The 21,469-nt window shown below is 34.5% G+C and overlaps 3 protein-coding genes across 5 annotated transcripts; all 3 read left to right on the top strand.

Annotated features, from left to right (window-relative positions):
• Nucleotides 1–306: 306 nt before the first annotated feature.
• On the top strand, nt 307–4,396 carry LOC123200845 (carotenoid 9,10(9',10')-cleavage dioxygenase-like). The gene is made up of 12 exons (XM_044616239.1): nt 307–411; nt 486–623; nt 699–801; nt 1,232–1,491; nt 2,087–2,266; nt 2,358–2,436; nt 2,711–2,792; nt 2,874–2,936; nt 3,009–3,147; nt 3,501–3,792; nt 3,883–4,118; nt 4,223–4,396. Exons 1-12 carry the CDS (start codon nt 307–309, stop codon nt 4,394–4,396), a joined length of 1,851 nt encoding a protein of 616 aa, XP_044472174.1.
• A 1,726-nt stretch (nt 4,397–6,122) lies between these two features.
• Nucleotides 6,123–11,232, top strand: LOC123201037. Of its 3 annotated transcripts, none has more exons than XR_006498701.1 (5): nt 6,123–6,444; nt 7,269–7,382; nt 7,492–7,562; nt 9,661–9,791; nt 10,692–10,742. XR_006498701.1 is itself a non-coding variant. In XM_044616483.1 (5 exons), exons 1-4 carry the CDS (start codon nt 6,271–6,273, stop codon nt 9,731–9,733), a joined length of 432 nt encoding a protein of 143 aa, XP_044472418.1. In that variant the 5' UTR covers nt 6,124–6,270; the 3' UTR covers nt 9,734–9,756; nt 10,692–10,742. The 3 variants fall into 3 exon arrangements, 2 of the variants coding, with proteins under 2 accessions (XP_044472418.1, XP_044472417.1); XM_044616483.1 differs by having other exon boundaries at nt 6,124–6,444; nt 9,661–9,756; XM_044616482.1 differs by lacking the exon at nt 9,661–9,791 and having other exon boundaries at nt 6,137–6,444; nt 10,692–11,232.
• Nucleotides 11,233–17,588: 6,356 nt separating this feature from the next.
• On the top strand, nt 17,589–18,951 carry LOC123200087 (dehydration-responsive element-binding protein 3-like). The gene has a single exon (XM_044615197.1). The coding sequence runs from the start codon at nt 17,979–17,981 to the stop codon at nt 18,723–18,725; it is 747 nt and encodes a 248-aa protein (XP_044471132.1). The 5' UTR covers nt 17,589–17,978; the 3' UTR covers nt 18,726–18,951.
• The last annotated feature ends 2,518 nt before the right edge of the window (nt 18,952–21,469 follow it).

Raw genomic sequence — 21,469 nt, 5'->3', positions numbered from 1 at the left:
CAATTATATGAATTTTTCAAATAGACACAGGTTGAAATAGGAAAATAATCTCCTATTTTTGGACTAATAAAATATCTAGTGGCTAATAGAGTAGTTTAGCATTTGGCTAGCCGTCCTTTGGAGATGGTTCTCATCATTTTGGCCAAATGAACAACAAAATAAATGATGCGTAAGCCTGAACTCATATTTATTAATTAATGATCATGGCTACAACTTAAAAGCTCAAATGGGTTTATTCGATGTGCTCCTAAATAACATCTTATTCACTTATTGTTGGTAATTGCAAACTTCTGGTTTGTGAAAGAGATGGCTTCTTCATATTCGGCATTTCAAGTAAGTTGCTGTCTTCACAAACCGTCCTTCTCATACAACTTTGATCGTTTTAAGCCAACACTCTCCTCTGCTTTCCAGGTATGTATGCATCCTTAACTCTTGGTAATCAAACTAACTTGGTTACTGACATTTATCATTCATTCCATGAGCAGCCATTCCTGAGAGAATTGCAGCAACTTTCTATGCGAATCGATGTATCCAAAACCATCAAGAACACTTCTGTGAATTTGCTGGACGCTTTTGTTGATCATATGTTTGAATTCGTTGACCACCCTTTGCTCCCTTCTCAGGTTCCATTGACGGCTACCTGTGCTCCATTCTAGTCCACTTCACAAGCTAACTGGGTTTTTTTCGGTTACTTGCAGAGTAACTTTACTCCAGTTGATGAGTTGGGAGGAGCTGTTCTTGTCACCAGTATTGAAGGGGAAATTCCTGAAGATTTTCCAGAAGGTGTCTACATAAGAAATGGTTCGTTCATCCGTCATATTTGCTTACCTTACACAATATGAATGAATAAGGCATGGGGATTACAACTGGTTTTTATGTCCTCAAGTAGATGGATTTTTCTTTGCTGCTTTCTAATTTGAAGACAAAGGCAGTAAGAAAAGCCATGGAATAGAACAAAGAATCCAATATTAATTTGAGACACTTGTTTGGGATGACCCATTCAAAGGAATCATATATAATATATTTGCCCCTGATTTGTGGATTCCTTTCAGGAAATTCCAAAAGAGGCAAGATAGGAGTGTGTAATTTACATCATTAAGATGCAAATGTGGGAGCTTATTATCTTCTCTATATTTTTTTAATTCACAATGCTTCATCGGTTACAGCAACCTGGTAGTTATACATTACTGTTGACAATGTCACTTTATTAATTTTTTTTCTTTAAGTGCAGGGCCGAACCCTCTTTTTGGAGGACTAAAATCGACAAAATCTATATTTGGGAAGTCTAATCATGTGTGGATCGAAGGAGAGGGAATGCTTCATGCTTTGTATTTTACTAAAGGAACTAATGGGAGCTGGAACGTTGTTTACAATAACAGACATGTTGAGACTGAAACCTTCAAACTGGAAAAGCTGAGAAATAAGCCTTCTTTTCTTCCTGCCATCCAAGGCGATTCACGGGCAGTTTTGTCAGCTTATTTGCTAAACTTTGTACGCATTCTAATTCGATTAGCTTCATCCTGATAATCAAAATATTCTCACATGGATCATAGGGATTCACGAGGAACCCTCGGTGGAGAACATACTTGCATGGATTTCAAACCCTGCTAAGTCCAGTTAGTTTGATCGATCCGCCCGAAACTGTGGCCTTACCCAATCCGGATAAGGTCAATTTTTGTATCTGTGGTTGGTCCATTTCGACCTACAATCGAAGTGTCCCAATTCATTATTCAACTAATGAGTTAAAGCTGTCCGATCATTCGATGACATCATCATCTAAAATTCCTTTTAACTTCAAATATTAGGAGGTGGAAAGGGCGTGTATTGGATTATATATTAGTTTAAGGGACTTTAACCCACACCTTACACAAGACCAAATTAGATTTGATCTAGAACGATCCTTTCACTTGATCAATATCCGGTTTGGATTCAAAACATTGCATGCCTGTTTAATTGGCCCCAAACTATCGTAAAAGATAAAAATCATCATGTTTATTTGTGCCTCCAGATTCACTGTTGCAACTTTCTTCTACGTATATCACTGGTTATCTAATTTATTTTATTATTGCTATTTCTATTTTCTCAGCTGAGGTTTGGCAAAATAAACAAATACTTAAGCAACACCAATGTTTTTGAGCATTCGGGCAAGTTTTACTCGATTTCAGAAAATCACATCCCACAAGAGATTGACATCTTCACGCTGAAAACTTTGGATAATTGGGATGTCAATGGAACTTGGAATCGACCTTTCACCAGCCATCCGAAGGTTATTTCTCGTAACTTTACACAGAACCTGTCTTATTTATTCACTTTGTATTGTATGGGATTTTCTAAATTTTATTTTTCTTACGCAACAGAAAGCTCCAGATTCTGGGGAGCTTATCATTATGGGGATTGATGCAGCTAAACCTTTTGCTGAAGTGGGAGTAGTTTCAGGTATGCTCTTGATCGTTTAAGCTGCTCATAAGAGATGGTTTGAGATAACTCTATACATAAGAAAATATGGATTCAAGTGTTTTTTAAAATCAAATTTTTAACTTATTTGATTTAATAGTTATGAGTGGTTCCTAGAGTTTCTATTTTCAAACCCGATATTTTATATGATTGGTAGTATTAATTCAACCCAAAGGGATGCTCTAGCCCGGGTAGGGTTAATTGTTACCCAAAAAAAGAAACATTCTAATGCGTCCATCTGGTATCTGTCCTGCAGCTGATGGAAATAAATTAGTTCACAGAATGGATCTCCGACTCAACAGGTGCACCCTTTGCCATGAAATCGGAGTTACAAGGAGGTAGTTAGAAATCAGTTCTCCATATTTTACCATGTAACTGAAAATCTGATTCCTTATGGGGTTTTTTCTTTTATATTGCAGTTATAATATATTTCTTGACTTTCCTCTTTCTATAGACATAAACAGGCTGATGCAAGGAGGACAGTGAGTGCATATTCTTCAACTCTTGACAGTTTTTTATATAAATTTCTAACACAATTTAGTTTCAATATTTAGATTGATCAATTACGAACGCAAAGGATATGCAAGGATTGGGGTGATGCCTCGCTATGGTGATGCAGATTCAATCCAGTGGTTCGATGTGAAACCAAATTGCACATTTCACATAATCAATTGCTTTGAGGATGGGGACGAGGTAATTTATCATTTTGGTTTAAACTATTACTATCATTGTTATGCGAAAACCCAGGAAACAAATAATAATTCAAAACAAGCAGCGGAAATACCAGAGACAGAGAATAAAAAAATTACAAATACTACTGAAGTTTTAAAACAAGGAGAACCAATGAGATTGAAATTTCTGTTGAATATCAAGGGCAAAAACTTAAATCCTAACCACTCTTTTTAAGCCTATTCAAAACTTAAGAACTGAAAAAATATTTATACCTAGTCGTTCTACATTTCGCTCAAAAATGAAGATTCAAGTTGTTTGGGTCACAATCTTGTTTGGACTAGTACAAAAACTGATTAAATTCTGATTGTGAACAGGTTGTAGTTTTGGGATGTAGAGCTCTTGAATCAGTCATACCAGGGCCTCCTCTAGATTTGAATAATTCTGAGAGAAATTCTGAAAGTAGGCATGTAAATACCGCAACAGAAGATGTATTTTCTCGCCCTTATGAATGGAGATTGAATATGCGAACTGGAGAGGTTAAGGAGAGAAAGCTCTGTGAATCAAAATTCTCCATGGATTTCCCTATGATCAACGGAAACCATACAGGTATTAAACGCAAATATGGCTACACCCAGATAGTTGATACAACGGCAAGTTCTCAGTCAGGTAATTGCGGAATAAAAAATCAGCCTCCTCCATTGAAACCCTTCTCATGCAAATCTATAAATGAGTAAACATTCGATTTTAATATTTCAGGCATGCCAAAATATAGAGGTCTAGCCAAGTTATACTTTGAAGAAGAAGCTACACAGTTTCCTTTGGCAAATCAGAGAGACACGCAATCTGAAAAGCTGATAAAAATGGAATACTACGAGCTGGAAGAAACCGTATTTTGCACTGGAGCTGCATTTGTCTCCAAAGGAAAGGGTTTTGAAGAAGACGATGGCTGGATCATCAGTTTTGTTCACAATGAGCGTACAAATACATCTCAAGTGAGTAGCCGATTAATTCAAGACTTGCATTGCAAGCTTTAGTTTCTGATATGGTAGAGGCCAAAGGGGCATATGAATATAATACCAGTAATATATATTTGCAGGCTTATATAATAGACACGAAGAGGTTTTCAAGTGAGGCAGTCGTCAAAATCACACTGCCATGCCGAGTCCCGTATGGTTTTCATGGAGCTTTCATGCCTATGCCGCTGTCCCATTTAAAGCATCAAGATTTTCTCCAGGCCCCTCGTCCAAACTCTGTTGAAGTTCAGTTTTAGAGTATGTATCTAAATTCACCTGCTCGGCCTCAGGACACTTCAATTACAGAAAATGAAATCAAGGACTTACTCGGCCTTTTGAAGAAAACAAGATATTAATTAAAATAGGCAAAAACTTTTCCGCGTAAAGCAAATTTTTTTGTAACTCCAAAAATACCCTCCCAGCCCTGTAGGTGTAGGCGTTGAAAGAAAGGTGTGGTGCACGCGGTGTGTACAGAGTGCGCACACTCTCATATATATATATAAAATATTTAAAAAATATAATTAATAAATATATATATTAAATATTATAATATTTAATATAATATATATAAATAATAATAATTATTATTATTTAATATATATATATATATATATATATATATATATATATATATATATATATATATATATATATATATATATATAAGAAAGGTTGCGCGCAGTTGTTTATATATATTATATGAGGGTGCACACACTCTATACGCACTGCGCACTGGGCACGCACCGTGCGCATCGCACGCACCGCGTTCACCCCGCACGCACCGCGCGCACCACACCTTCTTTCTAGCGTCTATACCTACAGGGCTGGGAGGGTATTTTTGGAGTTACAAAAAAATTTACTTATAAAAGTAAAACTACTGTACGTTTACCTAAAAAGATTTAAGCGAAAAATTTTTTGTCTATTTTAATTAATATCTCCATGTTATATATGGTAGTGTGGATATATGTATGTAATGAAATAAGGCACTGAAAAATTTGGGTTAATTGAAAAATAAAATTTCTTGGATACGTCTCTTTAAATAAAATAATAATAATTTCATATTATCATCATCTTAAAATCTTAAATTTATATTGTTCATTTAGATTCTTTCAAATAAAAAAAAAAATTAGGATTGTGTATGAGTCTCTTGCTAAGTTCAAATAATAAAGCAAAATAAGTTTAGGATAATAGTATAATTTGAAATTTTTGTGAGTTATAAATATTTATGCCAATATATACATCATTGCAAATGTTTCCGTTATTATTTTTAATTAAAAAACCGACATGTCATCCCTATTTTATATAGTTTAAAATCATTTTATAATTTAATATTTTAAATAGGATATATTAAAAGCTTAATTCCTTTATTAAAAAAATTAAAAAGTTTGATCGATTTATTTAAAAAAAAAAAAAACTTTGTTTCCTTCATTTAAAAAAAATTAATGTAATACTTTTAATTGTTGTTATTTTCCTTTAAAAAAAAATACATTTTTCTCATGAAATAATAACTCTTAAATATATTGGATTATCATTTTTTATCAAAGAAATTGAGTTTTTTTTTATATTAAAGAATTAAATTTTCCATTTTTTTAATTTAATAAATTAAACTATTAAATTATTATATCAAAATAACTAAATTTTTCATTTTTTATTAGAAATAAAAAAACTAATCATCTTATTTAAAAACAAAATAAAACAATAATATTAATAACTTTTGTTAAATATTTTTTTTGAAAAATAAAATATTTTGATTTTTTAATAAAAAACCGAAAATTCGATGATCAATAAAAAATTCTGAAATTTTGATATGAGAAAAAATGTAATAAAGACCAACTGGGCATGACTTTCCACCACGTGTCCCGACCATCAGTCGCGTGAAAGTCAGTGTAAGCCACTGGATGATAATATCTAAGCCCTCAATTCTTGATTTTGACCATCATACTATGAGCCAAGGTTAAAACCGTACTTTCCAAGAAACTAACTGCAAGAAAGTACAACCTGGGCAACCTCAAAAGCCGTTTAACGGCAACAACCATCAACTTTAATTGATTTTATTTATTTTCCTTTTTTTTTCTGTAATTCTTTCAGACACCTGAATTTCAATCGAGTCGATTGATAGAAAGAAGAGTTGATGGCCACAGAGACTAAGGCTAGTGTGGTGAAGGCGAAGTCCTCAAGCAATCAAGATGGCTCTTCCAAAGGGAAGATTGATTTCACCAACAAGAAGAAGATTGATAGCTCAGGCAAACATCAACCGCCCGATTCAAAGCAAAACAGATCGGTCTCTACCGTCACAAAAACAGAGGTACCTATCTCAAAAGCTTTATTTTTTCTTTTCACTTGTTAATTTTTGAAGGTGGGACTTTGCTTTTTCTATCATCATTTTTGGTAAATTTGGGGATTTTAGTTTCAACAAAGAATTAGTTGATCTGGGCGTGGAGCTTTTTATGCAATTAACTTAACTGTAATAAGTTGTGGGATTTTTGTTGAGATTTGGTTCCAGGCATCGAGCTTTCTTTTTTTTTTGGGTTTTATTCTGTCATTCGTATAAATTTGTATTTGGTTGGTTAGAGACTAAAGTCTCATGTCTAATAAAAGTAATATAAGTGAATGATACATAAATGTGTAGATTGGATTTTAATACAACCCAATTGATTTAGTGTAATATGAGTTTTAATCTTCACACTTATAACCCAATATATATTTCCGATATGGTATTAAAGTATTAGCCAAATGGCAGGACTAACTGCGTAAAGTATTCATGGATATAAATGACAATGCACCCAGCGAAAAACCGCCAAAAACCGGCTGAGTCAAACCAGCAGGTCTAACACCCTAGGTGCCGCACTTAAGTGGGGGTGTTGGAAACTAAACTCTCATATCTAATAAATGCAACGAGGGTGTTAGAAACTAAACTCTCACGTCTAATAAATATAACGGGGGTGTTAGAGACTAAACTCTCATATCTAATAAATGTAATATGAGTGAGTGGTAAATAAGTGTGTGGATTGAATTTTAGCACAAACCAATTGATTTTGTATAATATGAGTTTCAATCTCTACATTTATAGGTCCAATATATTTCCGACATGGTTTGATGGTTCCTATCTTTTTTATCTCAATTGTGAAGATAAAGTCAAAAGCAAGTTCAAGTTCCTCAAAAACAACCGTGACAACAACCACTAAAGTAAGAGAGAAGAAAGTGTTCACATTGCCTGGACAGAAGTATGATCCTCCTGAAGAGGTAGAGAAAATAATAACGGTTATTTTCTGTTCTTCTTTTAGAAATATTATGATGTTTCTTTGGTCTAATGCCACTCATTCTTTCATCTTTTGCTGCTTTTTACCTACAGAGAGAACCATTAAGGATATTCTATGAGTCGTTGTCAAAACAGAAACCATCAAGTGAAATGGCAGAATTTTGGTTAGCTTTTCTTTTAATTTCACTGTTGTTCTTTCTTTATTTAACTGTATTGTAATTGCAGGGAGAGCTAAAAATGTTTTTTTAAAACAATTCATTCATTGGTCTGAACCTTGGATAAATTATTTTCTGGTCCTTCTGAGGTCACTTGGATAATTTCACATTAAAAGAGCTCCCATAATTTTCCTACTGAAAAGGCATGTTATGAAAGCATGTTTTTTCGTGGAAGGACATTCTTCAGGCTTAGCCAATTCAAGCCTAGATGACCTCTTTGATGCATTTAGGAACTTAGGAAGGTAATCTGCACTGTTTTTTTTTTTTTTGGCTGTGGTTGTGAGCTGAAAATAAGTTCTATTTTTGTTGGATTGGTAAAATAACTATCAGTTGATTATAAAGATGCTGACTATTGACTACATACTATATTTCTGTTGGTTCGTTTGAACAAGTTAATGATCTGTATTATGTATAGTTGAATTTGTTATGATGTGGGGAGTAGCAAAAGTAGTGTGAAGAGAGGGGTGGAGGTGGGGAGGCAGGAAAGCCCTCTCTCTTGCTTGTTGATGGATGTTACTGTACTTCCCTGATAATGTTATGTTCTGCTGAGAGTTGCAACATCATTTATTTGATGTACATCTAACAAATTGCGTGTGATGACAATGGTGTATAAGTTTGTAACTTGGTAGGTAGTTAAAATGTCATATATTTGGAATATCAGATGTGATATTTGATAGTGTAATGGAGGAGTTTCCGTAAATATGTTTCACTTACCTAACTTAGAAATTTTGAAGAATAGTTCTGTTTGTTAAACTGTAGGTGGTTGTAGCTTCTCATGATTAAAGATTTGATGCTTTCCTCTTTCTTCTTAAATGTCTAAAGTCTCTGCAGTGGAGATTTGCAAATGGAATATAATGTGGTGGCTTTAGTATGAGGGTTTTTTAGAGAACCAGTAGTCCTGATATAGAAGAAAATCAGTGAGCAGAAGAATTTTCAATTGGATCAGATATTGGAGACTTTGGGATGGAAACTTTGGGAAGTAAATGGAAGCTTCTTGCCCTGTATCAGTAGAGAATATAGATTCCTTTTATCAGGGGAAAATGGATGCTTTAGATCTTGACTTCTTACTAACCATCAGTTCACCGCATTGCTAGTGCCCACATATTGTTGTCATATTGCTGGAGTGGAGATTGATGGGGATTTAGGTTCTGGAATTGATATCCAAAATGGTTATGTTGTTTGTTTCAACTCATTCATAAACCAAAACTTCCCAATCATAAAACTTTTAAGAGCATGATGCAAGTCGGTGAACTGAGATTCTTGGAAGTAGCTACTTTGGCTGGCCTTAAAGAAGAGGAGTCTCTGGCCTTGGCTGTTTATGCTTTTTCACACATTTTTAACGTTGTAAAGGAAGATTCAACCAGTTGGGTGCCAAGACTCGTTCTACCTGTTATGAGAATAGAATATTAGTTAGAGATTTGATTTCCTAAATCTTCTGGGGCTCCATGCTATGAAGAGTTTCTTACTCTGCTGCTATCCGGTATAGGCTACTGGTAAAGAAAGACATTATATTGTCTATGCATTCCTGTATTAGTTTTTTTTTTTTTTTTTTTTAATTTTTAAGTTAGATCTAAATACTTACTATTAGTTTTTGTATTTTGAGTAAGTGACGGTTAGCATAGGTGAAAATGGTTCAAGCTCATGAGCTGATATGAAGTGAAATCTGTATGACTTTAGGATCGTTTACCGACTGCACAGTTGCAGCACTCTGATATTGGTCTATTATTCTTCTGTAACACTCAATATAGGCCTTCAATGTGCTGATGTGCCTTGTTAGTAGCGGTATGCCTAAAATCCGACAGGAATCGGCATTACGGTGTGGTATTTTGAAATCAAAGGATGTTCACAATAAAGCATGTTTGGATACCTACCTGGTTGGAGAACTTGATCATGTGGTTGGCTATTTTATTACAGCTAGTGCTTTGTTTGGTATGTATTGCACCTATCTGTGTGCTTAGTATATTTTATGAAAATAAACTATATTTTCAGTATCTTGGTTTCGATTTTGATTCTTGATATCATGAAATGATGTCTTGTTGTCATGCAGGACTCATTTCAGAGTAGCACTTTGTTGGCAAACCTCAACATGGAATTATCATATTCAGTCAGGGCTCCTGTAAATTTTAAAAGAAGCCTCAATTTGGTGGGGTTATGGCGCCTCAAAATCCAAATTCCATTGTATTTCCTTGGGGCCTTGACAATTGTTAGCCCAATTAAGCATATCTGTCTCTATCGTTTTGGCCCTTGGTTAACTTAAACCATTGTGTTTTGATTAAAAAAATTGGTTTTTTGGTTGAAAATGAGAACCAGTCTTAGGTTTTATTCATTTGCATCAAGTCCTTTAGTAACCAAATCAACTTGAGCCTGCTTTACTGAACACAGGCACGTATGCACTGTATACATATATATACAAGCTGTAGATTTATTGATTTTGAGTTTTTCATGGAATCAGTGTGCTATTTATGCCACACAATCAATCTTGGAAGATTGTATTTAGAAACATTGGAAGACAGTTTGCAGACCCATAGAAATCTAGAACTTGTGACATCGCAGAAATGGTTGGGGGTGGATTAGCCCTTTAATATGTAGGGTTGGATTCAAGTTGAATCCACCATTCAGCTCAAATGAGCCTAATCAAGCTGGGCAGTTCAGCTTGAGTTCGGCTCGTTTTCCCTCTAGTGATACTATATATCCCATAGGTTATGTTTGCCTTCAACAACACTGCACATCAGCTTGAACAAGCTTGAACTTGAGTTGGCATTATGAATTTGAGCTGAGCTTGAATTGGTCCCAAGCTCTGCTCTGCTCTGCTTGGCTTGAATCTACCCCTATCAGCATAAACTAGCTTCAGCCTGTTGTTGAACTGCTGTTAACCTACCAACATATGACTGGGCTTAGGTTAGCAGAACCTTTAACCCCTCTCCAACAATTCAGAGTGATTGATCAAGACAACGTTAACTTTTCTTTTTAATACAAGATTATTCTGCCAAATGTGCAATATTTAGTTTCAGTTTTTCCTATTATATACAGCATGCATTGCCAAGTAATATCAAAGTGGTAACGTAAGTCTTTTTGCAGGATGATGGAACATGGATTGTTGTCCGCAGATAGAGCCAAAAAGGCATATGAGAAAAAGCAGAGAAAACAAAAGCAACAGCGGATGGGAACTCCAGTTAAACCTTCAAAACCGCTCATCAGCAGTAAGCCTGAGACTTCACAGAAGCAGCAACAGGCATCCAAAAATGGCGATGTTAAAGCCAAAAAAAGATTAAACAATGATAGTGACGACAACGATGACGACTTCATTTTAAGCCCCAAGAGAAGAAAGGGTTAACAAACTAATGTCCGCTCTCTTATTGGAACTGTGTACGTCTGGAAATTGCCTCATTTAGATTTCTGACATTTAACTGCCAAAAAAAGCTGAAGTTGTGAAACAATCAAAATGTTACAGCTAGATATTCTTCATATTGTTGATTTCATAGAAGCAATAAGCACAACAAAATTCTGAATTTATGTTTATTTCTTGTTCCTCTAGTCTCCGACATGAGAATGTTGGTGAATTTTTATGCTAATGCCAGTCGATTATGTAGCAATTCTAACAGACCGGTGCTTGCTAGAATGTTATTTCGTTGTTCCAGAACCAATTTATTATTGGATTCAGATAAGTCTGTTATATTCTTCTGGCAGGTTTTCCTTCTCTAGCCTCCTCTTTTATTAGGGTTCAGATTGGCACATCAACCTAAGACAGGAAAAAGCTATAAATAAATCACCCAATCCAAAAAAATTATACTGTTCTTAGCACTAACTTTGATCACTTTGGTGCATGTGATGTTGATTTAATACTGGTGTAATTGGTCCATGTGCTGTAGTGCAATAAACTACCAGTTATAATAAATATAAATATGAGAATCAACATCAGGGTTGCTTCCGGATCATCTTGTCAATAGGATTAGGGCTGGACTCGTGGGCTCAATGCCAGCTCAACTCGCATTCAAATGAGTCGAGCTTAAGCCAAAGTTTCCTTCAATATAGCTTCACGAACTCACGTTAAGCTCAAATCATTTTATCATCCATTCAAATCGAATTAAGGTTAATTTACGTTGGGGCTTTGTTCAACTTGTATCCAAACCTAAACAAAATTAACTTCTCTCCTCCTCAAGCCCTATGATAATGTTATTAATTGTCAGTATTTGGATTTTTAATTTCCTTATGTTGTGTAAAAATTTAATTCAATCTAATAAAATTATTTATCTTTTTACACTCAGAAAACTTTGAATATTTTCGGAATTGAGTTGGGTCAAGAAGTCTAAAATTGAAGTAGATTTACGAATCAATAAAATCCGTAATGTTGACTAGGCATGGGCACGTAAAATGACGAGAACAGATTTCGAAAATTAAATTTGGATGTCCAAATCAGCTGAGATATTTCAGAAATGTCAAGATTTATTTCCTAAAAAAAAAAGTGATTATTAGCTGAAAAAGATAAATATTTTAGATAAAAGATAAATATATAGAAAAATATATTTTCTTAGATATATATAAAGATTATTATCATCATTATCTGATTTGGAGAATATATATCTATATTTTTTTTTTTCTTTTTGGAGAGAGGGAGATCTTCTTTTGATCATTATCGTCATTTTCTTGAATTTGATTTGAAGGATTGTGGACTGCCAAGGGCATACAATGGCTAACCTTTCTTTTTTTGGTTGAAGGAATTTGAAACCATAAACTACAAGTTGTGAGATTTTTGTTTTTTAACGTATCTTTTTAATTATTTAAATATTGATTAGCTTTCTGAATTGTTTTTCATAATTGTGTTGGTTGATTGTTAAGGTGTGTAATTAGTTTATCAATTACTAAAATTTACTGCTAATTTAAGTGTTAAATCCATAATTGTTCAATCCATATAATCGAAGTGGCAACTAGGATTTATTGTTTGTTACGTCAGGAACCATAAATCCTAGAAAAATAATCAACTAGATTAAATGCAACGTCGTACGCTTGTGTTGTCTTGTTCATTGGTTTTTCTAATTTTTAATGTTATTATTTAATTAAATTCAAGATCGTATCTGAGTTGTTAATCAATAAAAGTTAATTGGAATACATATTTTTAGTTAAATAATCATAAGGAAAGACAGGTTATTAATACCACAACGAATATTTGAATAATTAATTCGATACTCTTGAGTGTCAATGATCAATCGTAATTTAATGGTAGATGTGACCATAGACCAAGGTTTATTTAATTGAATATTTATTTTAGATTATTTTACTGAATTTTATTTACTGTTTTTAATTATAATTCACATTCAATTCAAAACTCTCTTTATTTTTTTGTTTTGAGTGATTTATGACGACGTACTAATTAGAACTCTTCGAGAGAACGATCTTTATTTTCTTTTACTACATTTTTATTACAAGGATTTAAGATTTTAATTTAGATGTCGAAGCACACTGAGAGATTAGAAACCCATACTATACCTTTACTCATAAATTTCTTCTAATTTATTCATGTCATTAATAATGATAAACCAGTACCTGAATCGAAAACCGGTTTTCTAACATTTACAACCTATACCTGAATAGGATCTTCAGGTACCCAGTTTTGGGGATACTTTGATCACCCCTAATACTTGGATTTAATTATAAAATTTTTTTATGGAAGGAGAAGATATTGAATGAGAGGTCCCTACGCCAGGCGTGCCCAAAACTTGTCGTTCAAACTGCATTTAATTGTCAATAACTGCATTGAAAGAAAACTAGTTAGGAAATCCCAGTCCAACTAGGCAAATTATGGAGTTCCGAAATAGAAGAGCGAGAGTTTCTGAAAGCCACACTGGCTTCATGTATCATGTATGGGCAACGCATGTGACAAACAACCTCCCATCTTTCACAACTTTCAATTTCAAGAAGACGCAGTAAAACCGGTAGCTTTCAGTAGCTTTTGACGCATTTGGGTAACAATGAAAGCATATTGTTCGCCATGCATCCTGCAGAATCACCAGGCTCCAAATGAATACGAAAGAAATATAATATTGCTGCATTGAAATGACTCTCCAACTCAACACTGTATAGAGACAAGGTATTGCCAGATGCATGGTGGTGAACAGAAACGATGATAAATCAATACAATTTAACTTACATTTCACCAAACAAGAAAGTTGGTGGGCAGCCGATCCCACGCACATGTGATCAAGTTTCAATATTTTAGACTTGTTTAAGTCAATTCAGTTCTTAAGGACAGGAAAAACCTGGCAAATATATATCGATCAGTTCCTTCAGAAGCAACTGATAAATAAGGTTTTTCAACCGTTATGTCTGTTGTACGGAATCAAGAGCACAAGTGATGAATATTAATTACAGGCAAAATCAGACCACTGCTGTGTCATTTTCATGGTGAAATTATCTTTACTTCAGTCTTTATTCAGTGTCAGAAAACCCTATGGATGTAATTATAAGCACCAAGAATTCACCAGGTTTTTTTCTTGAGGTAAGTAATTTTTGGTCGCTCAGGGCAGGCCCTATAGAAATAAACAACCTCCAGCAGTGGAATGATTATAATTTGTCTTTGTTGGGTGCGTTACTTTGCAATTTAAATGTAGGGGGACATTTGGGTCTACAATACCCAGCAGCTCCGTTACTCCAAAGGTACCGAACTATTTGCCTCTACCCCAATCATATTAAGGGTGTATTTAAGTAGAACTAGTTTAGGTTTGAATTCATGTTCAGCTCGAGTTCAAACCGAATATCTAGTGTGAAAACTTGACTCAACTTTAAAGACTTGTCAATGTTACCGCAACAAAACTCTTCTTCTCCAGTGTTTTTATTTTTTGTCTTTTTTCTTCGATGACTCATTAACTTCTTTTTTTAATATTACTGTTTACCAATCAATTGAGTCAGAGCTTAAACTCAAATTGACTGTTATAAATTCAAGTTAAGTTCGAATTAAATTTGAAGTATTTGTTTTTTGAGTGATATTATTTATCTTATTGAAGACATTGTTCATACTAACAACCTTCCGAACGAGCTCGAACACTAACTTATTTTACTATATACCAGTTCAAACAAGTGAAAGCGCAAACAAGGTATTGGGGTTCGAACCGACTCTCAACTTAGTATTGAATCCATCCCCACCAGCAGAGTTTAGAGAAATGATGGTGCACGGTGGGTTTTGCTGGCTTGCAATAAAGTTTCCCCCAATTAAAAAGAGTTCACAATTCAAATCCGAAATCACCAGAATGCACACTGATTAATAAATTTTGCAGCAACGGTAGTATTCATATATGTGCCCTCCTTCATACCCAGAAACAGCTCATTTCAATGGGTACAATTTTTTCTTCTACTCCAACTGATTATTATTTACTTGGTTAATCTGAATTTACAGATCATCCCGGAAGCTTATATGATACATATGGAAGAACTCAAGAACTAATTCTTGTCACATCCATGCACAGTGATTTCAGAGGCCATTATAAAACTTGGTTGATCTGCAGGGTGTTTTCATCTTAAAAATAGATTGAAAGAATGTACATTTGTTCATTCCAATAAAACTGCCTTGCACTGGGCCGCCGTTGTCAATAGAAAGTTGTATTAATGGCTGGTCAAACAAGAGAAAGGAGGATTGACCTGGGATAAATTTCAGTCATACAAGTTTGCAAGTAAAATTAATGAAGGTTGGACGTTGCCTTGTTAATTAAGTTTTGGTCGTAATGAAATTGATACTTCCTGCGAGAGCTCTCGTGTAGGGCCCCTTGAGGTTGAAGATTAGTCATATTCTAACAGGTGGGGTGAGTCAATTGATTGGAAATTGAAAATTGTACATACATTTGGAGCTCTGAGGTGCAACACTTAATAAAATGGACAGAAATTGCTCCTCTTTAGTGGTTTATGACAGCGGAGGTCTGACATTCCTAAGCAAATGCAAATCCCGTATCAATGAGAGAGATATTGATTTTGTATGATCATGGGAAAGCTATTATGAGGATAGTTAAATAGTTTGTGTGATATTTATAGGTAAATTTCATATCGGTGGAAAAAATATTAAGTTTGTATGTGTATTATACATATGACTGATAAGTTTATATATCTAACTTTGTTGGCAGTTTAATATAAGGTAGTCTGTGATTTTTTAAACTATCAAGATACAGGGTTATTTATACAAAGTAAACAATACCTTGACGTATATCAGTGAATGTTTCCCAGAGCTATCCATGAATTGCACAATCACTCTTCCAGACTCCAGCAGCTGTTCAAGCAACCAACCGCTTTCTTTCTACATATAATATATTTTCCTTTCTAACCTTCTTTAATCTTTCTGGTTGATACTGCTCATGCGTAGATTATAAAAAGATAACCATTTTCTGCTCCTGGAGAAGAACTTTTTCAGTCTTGAGCTTTGCGAGCGAAGCCAACAATCTTGACTTGAACTTCTCTTTGAATACCTTCTCTATTATAAATCTCAGCATTTCAAATCAACCATGGTAAAATAAAACAAAAAAGGGGCAACAGAAAAGGGGACAAAGTGACAAACAATACATCAGATATTAAAAGATTGACATGCAAGTCTGAGAGGTGACTCAAACAAAGCGACAGAGAGCTTGCTAATTTTACTTACGTATTGCAATATAATTCTTGAATATATCAATAGGTAAAATTGGACCCATTGATGAAATTAATATCTTTTCCTGTGGTTCAGCTGGTTCCAATTTGGGACGATACGGCCTCAATTTTGATCATCAAAACAAGTTTCACACTGGGACATTATAGTTTTGCACCTCAAAAATATCCAACAAAACAATAAGAAAAAGCTAAATAAATTGAATATTGGGTTGAGGCTAAAGATGAAGTTCCTTGAGAGGTGATATTATAAGCATTAAGGACTATGTGATATTAAAGTAATATGCCCCTACCTCTACCAACTGCTTTTGGAAAGACTTGTCGTAGGGGGAGATGTGATAAATAATACAAGAATTCAAGGGAGAAGAGATAAGGCCAGTGGGTGGGGTGGGGTGGTGGGGTGGGGAATAAATGAACAGTGACAAGAGGTGAAAGAGGTAAAGGGCCAAGTTTGAAATATTAAGGCCAAAATGCTTGTTCCCACCCAAGGTTAAATGTAGTGTTAACTCATACCCTTTAACTTTCAAAAACTCAAATTCCTACCAATGAACAAAATTCTATTAAGAAACTCCATTAATGTTAATGACAAAATCATCATTTAATAAAAAATTAAAAAAACTAAAGTTTATTGTATTTTCTCCCCTCAGTTTAAAAATCTAATAATTTTTTCTCACCCAAAGTTTAAAAAATAACAAGTATCCCCCTAAGATTTTGAAACCATCATCGGAGACGATAAGTTAGTTATCTCCGACTGTATTAGCTCTCTCTCCCAACTTATCTCCTCCTGTTGACTTGTTCCCACCCACCGACGACAGTGATTTTCTCTGATGAAAATGAATTCGTTTTCGTCAAAAATAATCATTTTAATCAGAGTCATGAGTTTGATCGACATGAGGAGATATCCCGAGCGAAAGGACAAACGTGGTTAGAGACCACCAACTTTGTCATCTCCGATAATGGTTTCAAAACTTTAAAGGTAAAATTATCATTTTAGACAGAAGAAAATTATTAGATTTTTAAATTATAAAGGAAAATGTGATAAAACATTAGTTTTTAAAATTATTTTATTAAATGATGATTTTATCTTTAATTTTAACCGAGAATTTTAATTGAATTTTATTTAGAGGTAAAATATTTAATTTTTGAAAATTAAAGGATAAGAGTTGAAAATTACACCAAACCTTGGGTGGGAACAAATCTTTTGGCCAAATATTAATGGGGTTGCGTGGTGCTAGAGCACGGGGACCCTTTTGTATCAGAAGGTCTAGCAGTGTGACCCATTTCTCTTGTGGGGTCTTATTCTTCTATCTTTTATTTCTTACTCTTGTATGCTTCCTTTATAAGTGTTGTATGATTCATTGGGAAATGAAGCGTAAAATAATTCCATTTTTACATTTCTCTTCATTCTTATTATACCCCTATCCTTGAAACCAGCTGCATGCCCCTCCTCCTTCTCCCCCTATCTTCTTCTTCTTCTTCTTCTTCCCTTTCCTTCCTCTGCTTACTCTTCAAACTTTCCTTCTCTTTATCCATTTTGCTTCCATACAACTACCCCTCTTAACTTCCCCTATATTTATTCTTTCCCTATTTTGCTTTCGGTCTACAACAAGCTAGAAGTCCCCAGCTTTACTTATTTTCTCCTCTAAAACTAAGTCTGAATAAATTAACACCAACTTGTAAGCCAATCTCTACTACTTCTAGCCAACACCTTTTAATTTATCATCAGAATCATTCAAGAGGGAGAAAATGAGTGAACTACAACATTCATCGGAAACTGAAAGCAGCTCCAACTCATCGCCTTCATCTCCTAACTCACAAGGCTCACTTCAAAACCCAAAACCTGACACCCAAAACAGCACTACCACCAACAACCAAGACTCCAAAAAGATGAAAAGAATCAGAGACTCCAGCAAGCACCCCGTATATCGCGGCGTTCGTATGAGAACCTGGGGCAAATGGGTCTCCGAAATCCGGGAGCCACGCAAAAAGTCTCGTATTTGGCTTGGAACTTTCCCCACCCCAGAAATGGCAGCACGAGCTCACGACGTGGCTGCCTTGAGCATCAAGGGTAACTCCGCAATTCTCAACTTCCCCGCACTTGCTAACTCACTGCCTCGACCTGTCTCGCTCGCTCCACGTGATGTACAAGCCGCGGCGGCTAAAGCAGCTCAAATGGACAAATTTGACTCGGCATCAGTATCATCATCGTCATCTTCGTTATCTTCTTTGGTTTCAGCTATGGATTTGTCAACTGGGTCAGATGAGTTGACTGAGATAGTGGAATTGCCCAGTTTAGGTACCAGTTATGATTATGATTCGGCCGAGTTGAGGAATGAATTCGTGTATGTTGACCCTGTAGATGGCTGGATGTATACACCACCTTGGTTACAAAGCGTAGAGGATTGCGATGGGTATGTGTGTGATCAGTTTGAACTGCCAGAAAGCAGTGTTTTTTCAAATAGCTTTGGAGAAGGTTTGCTGTGGAATTCTTAATGGCTGTGTTCTGTAAATTAATCTAAATGTGTGCTTCTTTGACTGTGAGTGCAATAATTTTCCTCCCTTTCTAAGCCCTTTTGGTTTTTCTTTTGAAGGGCTACAAAACTCCATCTCTCTCTCTCTGTTCATCTCTTGTTTCTGGAGTTTATGTAACTGGCTTGTTAATGAATGTAACTATACAGTGTTGGAATGGACAGAGGAAAAACGCCATTAATTCCTTTTCCCTTGGTTGGTGTAAGCTCATTAAGACTTAAGACCTGCCCCTCCCTCAACCTTCAAACTTACAAAAGACCTGATATATATTCTACATTGTTGATTTTAACAGTTCCTAAGTAAAAAGGAATTCGAAAAGAAAGAAAAAGAGATTTGTGCATAAAGTCTAATATTATTGATCAACTCAATAAGGGTCCTCCACTAAAAGAATCTTATTAATTTCCTTGGTTTGAATACTGACGATAGCTTTTGGGAGATGACCAATGATGAGAGCTAGCTGTGACAATGACAAATTTCCCCCATTCAGTACAAAGTGACTACATATCGCCCTCTCACTTTTCCCCCATATCTATTGTAGCTTGACGTAGGTGATCAAACAGATGAATTAACATTTGGATTCAATCAGTTAGAGTTTGGAGCTTTCTTTCATATCTTAATCAGTTAATAATCTTTCTCTTTTCTTTGTTCCCTCATAAAGTAGTTCATATATGTGGAGGCCTGGAGGGTAAACTGTCTTCTCTCTCTCTCTCTCCATCAAAATAATTACGTCGTTGAAAGGTCAGCAGATTTCTTTTAATGGTAATGAATTGTCAATAAAATACACTAAGGATTAGGGACCTGTCAGGAATTTTTTGGTGTTGTATACGTCCTTGTTAATACGTGAGGATGTAGAAACTGTCTTCTTTGGTATTCTGTGATTAAAAGACATAAAAAGTAAGCTCGCGGTTTGTGTTTATGTCCTGAAAATTAACCAAACAGAAACAAAAAGCAAAAATTTACAAGCACTCGGTACAAGCTCACAAGTATTTGTTTGGAAAATCAAGGAAAATTTAAGATTACAAGATAAATGATGACTTTGTTCATTTTGTTGGAGTTCTTAACCTTATCTCACCCTATTTTGCGGCACATGCTTTCACTTTGTAAATATTTTAATACTGTTTATGTATGAAAACCTTGGTTACATATTCTTAACATGTATAGTCTTTAGTCACATTTTCACAAGTTCTATCTGTATTATAATAGGTTGCTCTAGCAATTAGACAAATAAGTGGGTATAGTCCTAACCGTTATATTTATTAAAATGTATTCAAAAAAATCTACATCGTAAAGGTATAAACTCTCTACTATCATTATATATCTCCTTCAAAATTTACGATTCGAATATATAATTTTTGAATTCAAAACCCCTTATGAAGTTCGAGTTACCACTATACAAAAGTCTTTGACGACCATAAAATTGAAACCACATAGCTAACATGTATGTGTTTTAGAAATAATCAATCGATTGGTCTATTAATTCTATCCTTTTGAGCTTGTGTGGTTGACTTTGAGAGCCCTCTTTTAGTCACTCTGGTTGGATGGCATTATCTCTACTTAAGCTGCGAACATGGGATAAAGACTTTTGAATTAAAGGGGGAATCCATATATGTTTCAGCAACAGTAACTACAAATAATTACAAACCTTGTCTGCTTTTCATGTCCTTTCTAATTACCTTCATGTATATGATTGTCTTTCATGCAATTATTTGGAGCCTCCATGTTTACAAATAATTACTCTTAATTATGTCACATTCTTCCAGATGGAAAACAAATTCCATTTTCTAACTCATTGTTCAAGGTCAAGCTTATATACATAATTTTCTATTCTCTATTTTCTTCATCCATTTCAGTCTTACATGCATTATCATATGTACATGATAAGGTAAGCTATTACGAAAGCTTTACACCATTCAAACACCTGGCAGTAAAAATTGCGAAAAATTATCAGACGAATGTGTGATTTCATATTTGTTTCTTAATCTTTCTACAAGTAACGGTGAATTTGAATAAAGTTAATTTAAACTTAATTTGGTATTTAGTTTGAACGAATCTAATTTGAATTAAGAAATGATTAATTCATCAAACTTGAGCTCACTTATAGATCTACATCTTACTGATATTTTTTTTTTTAATAAAATTATAGATATATAATTTAGATACATAGATAATATGTTATTATATTATTAAATAATTTTAAATTAAAGATAAAATATCACTTGATCATATAATAATACTTAATCTGTGTATTAAAAATATATACATATAACATTACTTTTCTTTTTTTTTCTTCTTAAGTGACTCTTCTTCTTCTCTTAGACTCTTCTCTTTCTTCGGCATTATTGTTTACAAACTCAAACAAACCAAATTTAAATTCGAAATAGCCGTTTTGACAAGTTGAGCTAAAATTGGTTCTGCTTAGATTTGGCTCAACCTCAGTCCACTCATAGTTACAAAGATTTTTCTACTTTTTTCAAGTATGTGTGTGTGAGAAAGTGAGCCTGAGAGTACAAAGTCTGTTAACAAGAATTTCAGCTCATTTTGATGATTCTTGGTTTGGAATGGCAACGTTCATATTCATAAAGATTCTTGCACAGAATTGTATAATTCTTGACAATCGAGTTCTCTTACTTCTAAATCAGTTCATTTTTTTCCATTCTTTGCAAAATTAAACCAGCCACATGCTCGTGCGCAGAAACTGAAAGTACCAA

The sequence above is a fragment of the Mangifera indica genome, chromosome 17 (genome assembly GCF_011075055.1).
Source record: "Mangifera indica cultivar Alphonso chromosome 17, CATAS_Mindica_2.1, whole genome shotgun sequence".
NCBI lineage: Eukaryota > Viridiplantae > Streptophyta > Magnoliopsida > Sapindales > Anacardiaceae > Mangifera > Mangifera indica.
Note: the sequence above shows the minus strand (reverse complement) of the source record. Positions and strands in the feature narration are given on the sequence as shown.